This window comes from Poecile atricapillus, chromosome 7, assembly GCF_030490865.1.
Source record: "Poecile atricapillus isolate bPoeAtr1 chromosome 7, bPoeAtr1.hap1, whole genome shotgun sequence".
NCBI lineage: Eukaryota > Metazoa > Chordata > Aves > Passeriformes > Paridae > Poecile > Poecile atricapillus.
Genome location: NC_081255.1, coordinates 18,622,844 through 18,635,101, shown reverse-complemented (window position 1 = coordinate 18,635,101; position 12,258 = coordinate 18,622,844). Strand labels below are relative to the sequence as shown.

Genomic DNA, 12,258 nt, shown 5'->3' with positions numbered 1-12,258 from the left:
AAAAAGTCTGGTGGCTCTGGCTCTCTGCTTCTGCTCTCAGGGGAAATTTTATACCTGTGCTTTTATTTGTACACTGGAGATCTCATCTGAACTGAAGTTCAGATCACAACATTTCAACTGAAATGTTGTGATCATCCTAATGAGAGCTTCAGTCTGACTGGTTAGCCCTGACAACCTTTTAAAATAACAGCTCTGCATCTTGATCCTTGAGTTCCTTGATTTTACAATTGTTCTGTGGTAAGTCTTGCAGAACAATTACTAATAAGTGATTTCCTGTGTCTGTGTTTCCTGTCATAGTCACGTGAATTAGAAATCTCAGTTTATTGGCGTGACTGGAGATCTTTGTGTGCAGTAAAGTTTCTGAGGCTGGAAGATTTCCTGGATAACCAACGGCACGGCATGTGTCTCTATCTCGAACCCCAGGGCACTCTGTTTGCAGAGGTAAGAATGTTTCTTTGAAGCACTTGAACATACTTGTAAGTATTACATAGCAGAATAGTTTAACAAGTATTCCTAGAACTTTTAAGAATGCATTTTGTTCTGAAACTTGAATTACAATACATGTTATTTGAACTGCAGGTTACATTTTTTAATCCAGTTATTGAAAGAAGACCAAAACTCCAGAGGCAGAAGAAAATTTTTTCGAAACAGCAAGGTGATTCTTTAATATAAATATGTAAAGCTTAAAAATTGTATAGATCTGTTAAATTCTTTATACAGTGGTCTAATGTTTGCCTGCAAATAATGCTATTGATAATGAAGGATTTGGAATTGCATTTAGAAATATTTTGTATTAGATTTCCTTATTATGCATTAGCATTTAATTGTGAATAATTAGAAATTGCTATGGACAGTGACAAATTCAGTTTGTTTTTCATAAACTATGAATTAATTAATATGGGCTTTTTTAATTATTGGGTTTGGTAATGAGTAAGGAAATTACTTGCACTGTTTTCTTTTTTCACAATATCTATAGGCAAAACATTTCTCAGAGCTCCTCAGATGAACATTAATATTGCCACTTGGGGAAGGCTGGTAAGAAGAGCTATTCCTACAGTGAATCACTCTGGCACCTTCAGCCCCCAAGCATCAGTGCCTGCCACGGGGCCAGTGGTGGATGCCCAGCTCGCTGAACTGACCCTGCCAGCCAGGTAGGTCTCCCCTGCAGCTTCTCAGTACCCCTGAGTGCAGGAGGGAGTGCTGAGAGAGGCTTCTGCCCTGAAGTACAGAATGTGTGCAGAGTCTGGTCATGCTGCAAGGCTGCAGACCTTTCCATGGTTTAGTTAGGGAAAACTATTCTGTGGTGAGATACACACACGAGGTTTGGTTTAGGAGAAATCTCCAGGCAGTAAAATAGTCTTTGCTATACACTGAGGAGTTATTTACTTTCTTGTCAGTGACTCTCCTGTAGCCAAATTGGACTTTGAACTTGAGCCTGAGCCTCCACCTGCTCCACCCCGTGCATCTTCCCTCGTGGAAATATGTGAATCTTCCTCTGAAACAAAGGCTCCTGATGTGCCTTCTCAGGCAAGTAACTTTTAAGAATCTTGGGTTGTAATATTGGCATCTTTGTGGTGGATTTCTTCCTTTATATATCAGCACATGCTCCCTTAACTTTCACACACAGAATTGTGTCAAAAGAATGCTCTGATTGCTCTTGGTGGCAAACTGTTTCTGTGGTTGGTGTGTTTAACACTCCATGTCATTTGTTCCACTACAGAAAAAAGCCAGAGCTCCAAAACTAATAGAGTCTTCAGGATAAAATGGTTTTATTAAGAGCAGAATGACTGGAGCAGTGGTTTTCATCAGTCTGTTAAAATATTGCTTACCTGTATCATCTGGAAATTTGCCATTTTAGACTACATAATGGGGGTATTAAGAATTTCACATGCTTATAGTAAAATCTCTGCATTCATTTGCCTTCACAATCAGTTTCAAATTTTCAGGTTTCTTGTTCTTCACAGGATGAAGTAGCAACTTTTGATTTTGAAAATGGCAGAAATAGTATTGTTCCAAAACTCCAGCCTGAAATAATCTGTGAGTCTGATGTTCCCCATTCAGACTTGAAATACACCAACACCAGAGAGCCTGAAGATAGAAGGTAAAAAAGCAGTGGTTTTCCTGTTTCGATCTGAATAATATTTCTTAAAGCTAACAAACTAGAAACTTTGTGACTTTTTTTTACATAGATTACAACAAAGATTTCAGTTCAGTCTGAAGGATTTCAGATGCTGCGCTGTACTAGGCAGAGGACATTTTGGAAAGGTAAATGTCAAATACTGTTTCAAGTGTCAAGCCTTTATCAAAAACTAGATACAGCTCTTAAATTTATCTCCTCTGTTTTAGGTGCTGTTGGCAGAATACAAAAACACAAACGAGATGTTTGCTATTAAAGCCTTAAAGAAAGGAGATATTGTGGCTCGTGATGAAGTAGACAGGTCAGTTTGTACAATAGAACACATGGATTCCATAAATCAGTTGTGTGCTCTACCAGGGAGTTGCTGAAGTGAGTGGAAGAGCAAAGGCAGTTTGTAGCTGCCTGCTGTAGATATGTATTCTTGTTCTGGGGCAAGGAGGAAGCAGAGTAACCCCTGGTTTGTTTTAGTGCTCTTCTTACACCTGAACTACAGCTCTGATTTAAAGCTGATCCTTTCTTTGATTTTCAGGTTCTCTTGCAATTATTTATTCTAATTACTTCCATCACATCAAGGGATAACAGTGACTGTTTGCTTTACTGGCAGACCCTGTGTTGCTGTTTCTGAACCTGTAACATATTGTCATGCTCTGTGCATTGTATTTTCCCTTTGTATACTCCACTGTTGAGTGTTTTTCAAACTTTTTGACCCAAAACTCAGGTTCTGGTTTTTGGGTTTTTTTAATTTGCTTGTATGTGAAGGGACCTTTACAAAACCGTTTGGTTTTAGTGCAAGAAGGTCTTTTTACAGCTGCTTAAGAGTGACTGTATCCATTTGCAGGAAGAAGGATATCTGTATTAACAATAACCTACAACTTAACAATTAGTTTAAGGAGAAATAACCAGGAATTACTATAGATAGATATCTGTAATACTGTCACAGGGTTTCCACTTTACATCTTGTAAACAATTAAATTAAAATTGGTTGAAATGAATGTCACACAATATCAATGCATAGTTAATGCAATCCAAGTATTTGGAAGGAAAATTGTTAGCGCACAATTTTCATGGACTGCTACGTTTCCTCTTTTCATTTGGGAAAGCTAAATATAAATTCATGAAATCCCAATACTAAAATCTCTCTCTTGAACCAAAAGAAAAATGTTCTTATCTTTTCCTGAAGAATAGAGAAAAAAACATAAAGTATAAAATACCAGTAATTTCTGACAATTGAAAAACTGGTTCAGCACTGAGCTTTATATTGTTCCTGATTTTGTTTGCAGCTTGATGTGTGAAAAGCGAATATTTGAAACTGTGAATAGTGTAAGACATCCCTTCTTGGTGAACCTTTTTGCTTGTTTCCAAACCAAAGATCACGTATGCTTTGTAATGGAATACGCTGCTGGTGGGGACCTGATGATGCACATTCACACTGATGTCTTCTCTGAACCCAGAGCAGTGTGAGTATCCCTCCCTTGCTGTGGCATTAAGTGAAGGGCACTTTGCTCAGTGCATAAGAACTAAGGGCTTTATCACCACATGCCACCACATTATGTATGCTACTTCAGTAAATGCTGCTTAAGTTTTTAAAAGGGTTGGAAATTCTAACTGATTTTGTTAGAAGAAGACATGCAGGCTTAATGTGCCTGAATCTACACTGAATTCAAAATCTATATACAAGTATTTATTTTTCTAATACTTTTTTAAGATTACATTAAAAAGCTGAATGAAAAGTTAAAATAGTAGACAAGGGTAAAAGAGGAAAGAATAAGATTTAGAAAACCTTCAATGATATAGCATTGAACACTACAGAAAATTTATCCTCCAACCCAAGCAAACATGCTGGAGTTTGAAAACTGCAAGTTTAAGTGTTTTTACCATCTGGCTTTAAAACTCTGGCCTTGTATAAAACTAATGTGTACCCAAAAAAACAATTCATAATGTTCAAAGGACAGCTCATTAAAAAATAAATAGTAATGGACTTCACATTCTGAAAAGCAAGACAAAATTCCATTGATATTTTAACTTTTTCAACAGATTTTATGCTGCGTGTGTGGTTCTTGGACTTCAGTATTTACATGAGCACAAAATAGTGTACAGGTAAGTAGTCATTTCCAGCAGATGAATTTCAGCTGGTCTGAATAGTACTGAAGAAACATAAGTGATGCAATTGATGCAATTTTGTTCTCAAATGTTCATTTAGAGATTTGAAGTTGGATAACTTATTGCTGGACACAGAAGGCTTTGTGAAAATTGCTGACTTTGGTCTTTGCAAAGAAGGTAATGGCACTTAAATTTTCTTTCTAGGGGAATTCCATAGTCTGTCCTGCTCTTGACTGTTTCTTGAAAGTTTTAGACTGCCAGATGTGTATAGGGTCTATTTACCCTGTGTCATTTGAAGGAAAAAAAATACCTCTCTGATTGTACAAATGTGGAGATAGGAAGAAGTTCCTTAGTAGGAAAGTATCAGGAGCACGTGAGCATTGCCCTGTTCTTTTTATTTATTTTTTGTCAGTTTTGAGCATCACCTATTCTGACTCTTACTACATCACATCTCTGCTTGTTAACAAGGCACACTGCACATTTTACAAGCGAGCAGAAAAAGCATTAGGTGGTTTCCTCATTCAAAACATCTTGACACTGCACAGCAAAATAAAGTGCCATTATAATCCATCCTGAGCTCTTGTTTTTTTACCAATTCATTATCTATTTTTTTTTAACTCAGAAACAGTTGCAACTCTGAGTATATGGAAATGATGTACAAGGTATACTACAGCTAAAATTGATAGATTCTCCCAAAAAGGAAGCTACTTTCAAGCATCTCACTACTGGCAAATACCCAGTAGAGGTAGCTATTACAGTGTTTTTCTCAAAACCCATTGTCTGACAAAGATACTTTTTCAGTTTATATAGCCTGTCTTCTATACCTTTTCCTTTAAGGTAGCCTAAGAGAGAATTGGGTAAATTCAGTAGGTCTTCAAACATGAGTGCCAGGGCAAGTTCTGTGACTGTAGCTACAAAAATTCTGTATATGACAAAACAAAATGAGAAGGAAAGCTCTTTCCTTTACTGACTGCTACAATAAATGGTTTTTGCAAGTTTTCTTCAGCAGCTCCCCTTGTCATGTCACATCAGGCTTGGTGGTGCTGATGTCCCCAAACTGTGGCTCTCTGGCAAATCCACAGAGCTTATTTTGCTCCACGTTCTTTCACTACACTCCATGTTTTGCTTGACTACATGTAATTTGCACTACAGAAGCATCCAGAGGGGCATGTTCAGCTAAACCAGTGTCTACTGCATTTTCTTTTGCTAACTGGTAGAAATGGAGCATAAGATTGTATCTTTCCAAATCAAGGTAACTGGGTAACAGAGGTGTAACTGGAACCTCAGTCTGGCTCACTGCATATAGCAAGGAATAGAAAAATTTGAACAGAAGCATGTGTGAAACAAAGGCATGGGGAGGAAGGAGGGAATGTTTTACCTCATTGGCCTGAGCCTTCAGGACACAGGCCTTGGATCTACAGTATCAGTTGAATTTGCTCTGGAAGAGAGGTTCTGCTTAGAGGAATAGGTTGTGGAATGGCAGAAAACAGTGCTTGCTTTTCATTATAACTTGCAACTTTCATTATAAATTGTAACTTTCAGGAATGGGATTTGGAGACAGAACAAGCACATTCTGTGGCACACCGGAATTTCTGGCTCCAGAGGTGCTGACAGAAACCTCCTACACAAGAGCTGTAGACTGGTGGGGCCTTGGTGTTCTTATCTATGAGATGCTGGTGGGTGAGGTAAGTTCTAGTAAGGTACAGTGGAGTCATAAAAACCAATGTTTAAAGGTTACAAACCTCAAGATACCAGCCTGCTAACATTTCATATGCCCTACCTGCCACAGTATCAGTATTCAATATACAGCATGCATAGGCATACCCAGCTTTACAGTGAGCATCTTAATGTGTGTCATCAAGAAAAAGAAGTGTGAAATACTGAACAGCTGCTCACCTGATATTGGCTGTTGTAACACTGGAGAAGTTGGCAAGTCATGTCTGGAGCTTGAATTATCAGAAATTGTAGAAGCCAGCAAGTTGTAACAGATCTTTGCTTTACTCTATTTTAAATTACATCATTATGTCTTAAATCAAATTCCAGTAATGGTGTATTAATGTCAGTGTGTCTAAGAGCACAGTACATCTATACATACATTAGGGAGAGCTAGGTTTCCAGGACACATCTGTTACCAAATTTGGATGTGCACAGCAATACCAGTCTTCTGCTTTCAGATGGTTTTGGGGAAAAAAATAAACTTCTTAACTCCTGTAGCTTGAATGGAAGTGAACTTTAACACATAAAACTGGAGAGCAGTGAAAGATTATGTCAAATGCACTAAAATAGAAAGCCTCAGTTCCATGTAAATGAGCTGGTACAAATAAATCACTGTTGAGAAGTTTATTTGCCATTGCATATACTGCTCTACCTTCTGGTCCATTTTGTAACAGTATCTCCCAGGTGGCACAGTGATAGTGCACATGCTAAAAACTCATAATTTTTGTTCTTTTTCAAAAAAAGATGGTAATTCAACTTACTTTCACTTCCTTTCAGGTAAAAAAGGACAAAAAACGTATAGTGTCACCTACATATGTCAGGCACTTCAAAACAGTTTGAAAACCCTTGAGCTGCAAAATGCTAAAGATTGTACAAAAACAAATTAGTATTGACCATGCTATTTGTGAATGCCAGCTACCCCAAAAGAAGAGCTGATAGATAATTTCCATGTACACCCTGAGTTCAAAGAAGATCCCAGTTTTAGGTGTTCCTACATCTAAAAGCACAATTTTAAAATGCAATTCTTCAATAGGAATTATGGGATAATACCAACCTGCCTTTTCTCTCTTCCTTATGGAAAGCCACGTATCTGTTTCTGGGAAGGAAGACTTAATTTCAGGCTGTCTAATTCCAAGTACTTAGCTGATTTTATGTTTTCAATTGTGATTTTAAGCCTATTTATAGTATTTTTTAAAATGCTTTCATTATAGTCTCCCTTCCCTGGAGATGATGAAGAAGAGGTGTTTGACAGCATTGTAAATGATGAAGTAAGATATCCACGATTTCTGTCTACAGAAGCCATCTCAATAATGAGACGGGTAAGAACATTTTAATAATTATTACAGTATCTCCCTCTTGTCGTGTTTCCAACAATTACTTTTGTGAGGAACAAAATAGTTTAGGAACCTGCACTTCATATTTTTTTTGACAATTAAATTTCAGACTTGCTTCACTTATGCTGTGCCATGTCTGTCACCTTAAATAAAAATTATCTGTGCCATTCCACTTTATTAGGAACAAGTCTTTCTTTTTAAAGTGTAAAGCACTTAAGACTGTATTTTGTCTCTGAACTAAGTTTCCTATTTTTACCTAACTGGAGTAGTTCAGCCCTCTTTTTCTAGCTGAACACTGCTGCATTGACCTATTGGGTAGATTAGCATTGTCACATGAATATTTTAGTTCAAAGACTTCTGAATCTTATTGGTTTCATTCCAGCTGGGGCAGGGAACACTGTACACATGGCATCTGCAGTCCCATTCTTGGCAAGGAACAGCTGATTTTGGCTATGGTTGTTAGTGCTACTCCTTAGTGAGATGTGTCTGCTTATCAAAGGAAGGCAGCTGAACCTAAGTTAGCACCTTATCACAGCTGATAGGCAGTACTGCAGGTGGTTCCAAAGCCTTTGGAATCAGTCTCTCCACATAAATGTCTGATGCTGAGTATCAGTTTAGGACCCGATTCAGCAAAGCGCTGTAGCACTGTGACATAACTAAGCAATAGCATAAATATCCAATAACTTAAAACAATTGCTTAGTCCCAGGGAGAGAGTTTTTGCCTAGAGAAAGAAAGCAGAATATACAGTTTTAAGGCAGTTCCTGGGGAAGGTGTGAAAATTCATCCCGATATCCACAGGGGACAGGGTGCTGCTACACTGCACCCACAATACATGTACTAGCAACTTTGTACTGGCAGTTTACTAGTTGGAGCTCTGTGCATGCTCTTTCCAGCACTGAATTTCACTCACAATATAGTAGACATTTTTTGATGGCTGCATCATAAATATCAACCCACCTGCTGCTGGGCCCTGCCTGGAGTAGGGGGCTGCTCACAGCAGTACAATTCACAAGGGGGAACCATCAAACTACTGGAGTTAAGAAGGAGACCCTTTTCTTTGGCTGAACATATGAAGGAGCTTGAACCGTCTCAGCCTGGTGAATCAACTGCTGTGAAGGAGCTGAGCACTGAGACAGCTGGGTAATCTCTGAGCTGAGCAAGAACCAGTGGTTTGTGTAAATCTGTACCCTCACCAGCAAAGAGGAACTTCACACTCTGTGCTGAGCACTCACCCCAGGTCACCTTCAGTACATGGTAGCACAGCTCTGCAGGGAGACAGACAAGGCTGCTCTGGCTCTGCTCCTGGTTTAGCTGCTCCTGGACCTGTGCTGACAGGCTGAAAGAGCACTGGTGAAAGCTAAGCTTTGTCCATTTCTTCAAGGGGCAAGGACTGCCCATAGGTCAGGCTGTATGAATTTCACTGTCCACCTCATCTTGGTGTTGGCTCTTACACTGTAACCCTCACCCTTCCTCCTTCCTTTCCCTCCCCCTGAATTTCTCCACTGAACTCTGCATGTTTTGTCAGCTGCTACGAAGAAATCCAGAGCGGCGTCTTGGAGCTGGAGAGAAAGATGCTGAGGATGTGAAAAAGCACCACTTTTTCAGGGTGAGTACAAATTGGTATTATTTCTAAGGATACAAAAGAGTAGAGATGGAAAACTAAACATCAGTTCATTTATTTTACAGCAAATAGATTGGCATGCTTTACTGGCCAAGAAAGTCAAGCCTCCTTTCGTACCCACCATTAGAGGACGAGAAGATGTTAGTAATTTTGATGATGAATTTACCTCTGAAGCACCTATCCTCACTCCACCTCGGGAACCAAGGATACTTTCAGAAGAAGAGCAGGAAATGTTCAGAGATTTTGATTACATTGCTGATTGGTGTTAACTTCCACACACTGTGAAGCCCCAGCTGACTGGCTCACAAGAATGCCTCTCTCTGAAGAATACCAACCCTTCAATTGCTTTCTGTGCCACCTGTAGCTTCTGGGTTTTTTTAAATCACATGAAGATCCTTTTAAAGTACTGTTTTAACACTCTTGTGAAGAGTGGCCTCTTTGTATATTGTTTTTTATCTGAGCACTGGAAAGCAGGTCTATGGCGTTCCTAAGCTGAGTTGGTGAACCCAGGCTGTGTTGAACTTCCCGCACACGGGCGCACGTGGATCTGTACAGTTTCTCTCCCTCTTCCACAGCAGATAATACTGCTTTTTAAAGTATCTGCCTTAAGTGGGAAAAGCAGACTTTGAGCTAGGTAATCTCCACTCAGCCACACTGAAGTAAGTTGGGATACTGGTGACACTCGCACAGAACCTAGTTCTAGTCAGAGAAGGCAAATGATTTCAGCTAAATATTGTGCAGTCTTTAAAACTAAACATTTTTACGTACACCTTCATCTTGTGTTCTTAAAATAATGGTATTGAGAACAGATATGCCTTGTTTTGTAAATTTTCTATGGTATTTATTAGGAAAAATGTTAAACACCTTGCCTTTGAGATAACAACTGTGTAAGTGCTTCCATTACAAAGAAAAACCCAGAAAAATCCAGAGAGTTTACCAAAGTCATTTGCCAAACAGTTTTGCCTTCAAGCTCCTTGAGCACGGCTTAAGGCCCTGGTTGGGATGAGGAATGTAAGGAGGACGCTGCTCAGTGTAACCCCAGAGCAGAGCAGCCGCAAGGCCCAGACCCGGCCCCTTCTGTACTCACCTCGAGCCTTTCCCACGCCCTGAGGGGGCAGAGAAGTTCCCAGTCTATATCTAACCCCCTCTATCCTCCTCTCTCTGCTGTACAGTATCGTATCACTTGGAAAACATAAGGATTTTCAATGTATACATGCTGTGAACATGTATATTTGGAAGTTGTAATGTATTCTTACCTCCAGGCAAGTAATTTAATTGTACCACTTCACCAACGTTGCATAGTGGCCAAGTGAACAAAAAAAAATGTATCCATGTAGGCCACTGACCTCCAGCCCCTGGATTGGCAGTTACTGAGGGTAAAAAGCAATATGTTGTAATAGAATGTATAAATATTTTTGATAAAAACAGTGTATATTTTATAAACCCCTTAACACTAAAAGCTGTACCTCAAAAGTTGAAAAGTAATTTAGACCAGACACTGTGTGTATTTGTAAACCAAGACCTATTTTCGGCATCTGCTGTTCTGTGAGCAAACATTTACTCTTGGAAAATAAATTTCCCACGTGGTCCTTACCTCTAGCACTGTTCAGCAATGTAACCTCACAGGTTCATCCTGGCCAGGAGTTTGCTATTCATGGGCTAAGGCAGTGAGCATCGCACTCAAATGAATTAAAAACTGGTAATTTTATTAATTCAAAGAAGAAACACAAACCACTGGAGTATGCAATGCTAAGGTGGTGGTTTAAAATCATGATGCTGGACAGACCTGCAGCGTTAGGCAGGGGAGAGACTTGAGGGAGAAAAAAGTAAAATAATGGTTACTAGGTCTAAATCAGGCCAGTCCCCCCAGGAATGGGGCAGGAACCTTCCCCACTGCTACAAATCATGTTGGGAAGAGTGAATCAACTCCCCAGCATTCCTTGTTTCCAGGTTCTGTACTGATTAGAAACAAATTATGTTCCTGTATCTAGCTGAAACCAATCCTTTTGAGGTACAGTCAGCTCACCCTTTTTGGTTCCCAAATTATATATATATATACACAAGCATCTCACAGGGTGCTTAGTACTTATGAAAGTATCCTCAAACATACATTTTTGTAACTACATCTTGTACAGAAATCTTTTTTTAATCTAAGCAAATCACTAAAAATAAAAAAAAATTAAAAAATAGAAAAAAATTAGAGGCCAGGGTATGTTCACCCAGTTAAGCTGAAAAAAGCACTAATTTTATCTCTGTAGTTTTTTAAATATTTTTAGGCAGATTAAGATTTAAACCCTAGATTGTAAATATATTTTGCTATACTTTATCTGTATGTGGCTGCTCAAGCACTTTGTAAGGAAATTAGGATATTTTAGAATGGTACACTATGCATTAAATGAAATGTGCCTTTAACAAATGTCATTCTAAGTGTTTTGCAGTCATTAATATCACAAATTAAAGTTCTAAATAGAGTAATTTGTAAATTGTGTTGCAAACATGATTTTGCTGTTTCTTGAAGTGGCTGGTCATGTTTTCTCCACAGGTAACTTCAAAAAAGATCTTATCAGGAGGGGACCCAGTCTCTTGGTGGGAGCTCAGTAGGCTTCCAAATTATTATTTTTTTTTTTTTTTAATAAAAGAACATTACAAACTGCCTCTGAGCAGTCTCTGGCTCAGAGCAGTCCTGAGAGGAGCAGACCCTGTCAGCTGGAGTCTGGCCTGCTTGACTTCTCCATCCCAGGCTTCCTGAGGGCAGAGGGGAGACAACTCAGCCCCAATCCATTACAGTCACTTTCCTGCCCAGCATTCCTTCACAAGCTCTGTAAGCAAACCACAGTCTATACCTACCTACCCCACACTGAGCTTGTTCTTTAGACAGTCTAGAAGATGAAGCTTTCTTATGAGTGCATTTAACACAGCATTCTTTACTCTAAAGAGCCACATGGAACTTTACACAGCCAGTTTGCCCAGTGACGGACACTTCATACCAGGCTAAACAATCATTCCAGAAAGGGCTATTTCCAGAGTGTCAAGGATCTAACTGTCTAAACTGCTGTTGAATTAACGCTTGAAGCTGTTCTGCCCTTGCACTTGCAGGGGAAGGCAACCCTGCATGGCCCTGCCTTCTCCCGGGCTGGCTGCTGAGCTGCACCTCAGGCCCGTCCCTGGGTGAGATAGAGCACCCAAAGCCCACCCACAGCCTGGGGCAGCCAGTGCCTCCCCTGGCCCTGCCCAGACAGGCAGGGCAGGAGCTACCAGAGGGGTCAGAGCTGCCTAAAAACTACTGCAGAGCTAAGCCATGTTTTTTCTGCTATGCTTCACATTAACTATCATATTGCAGCCAGTAGGA

General features: G+C 39.6%; 1 protein-coding gene across 3 annotated transcripts in view; it reads left to right on the top strand.

The window, feature by feature from the left end:
- PKN2 (protein kinase N2) overlaps positions 1–11,392 on the top strand; it is a 55,213-nt gene extending 43,821 nt beyond the window's left edge. For 2 of the 3 annotated variants that reach the window (XM_058842392.1, XM_058842394.1), the window contains 14 exons: positions 298–441; positions 580–655; positions 977–1,151; positions 1,398–1,527; positions 1,947–2,101; positions 2,190–2,265; positions 2,347–2,438; positions 3,418–3,594; positions 4,172–4,234; positions 4,338–4,414; positions 5,780–5,922; positions 7,165–7,272; positions 8,814–8,894; positions 8,975–11,392. In XM_058842392.1, coding sequence (XP_058698375.1) covers positions 298–441; positions 580–655; positions 977–1,151; positions 1,398–1,527; positions 1,947–2,101; positions 2,190–2,265; positions 2,347–2,438; positions 3,418–3,594; positions 4,172–4,234; positions 4,338–4,414; positions 5,780–5,922; positions 7,165–7,272; positions 8,814–8,894; positions 8,975–9,178 — 1,701 coding nt within the window. In that variant the 3' untranslated portion in view covers positions 9,179–11,392. The remainder of the gene's footprint in view (positions 1–297; positions 442–579; positions 656–976; positions 1,152–1,397; positions 1,528–1,946; positions 2,102–2,189; positions 2,266–2,346; positions 2,439–3,417; positions 3,595–4,171; positions 4,235–4,337; positions 4,415–5,779; positions 5,923–7,164; positions 7,273–8,813; positions 8,895–8,974) is intronic. The other variant, XM_058842393.1, reaches the window with a different exon arrangement.
- The last annotated feature ends 866 nt before the right edge of the window (positions 11,393–12,258 follow it).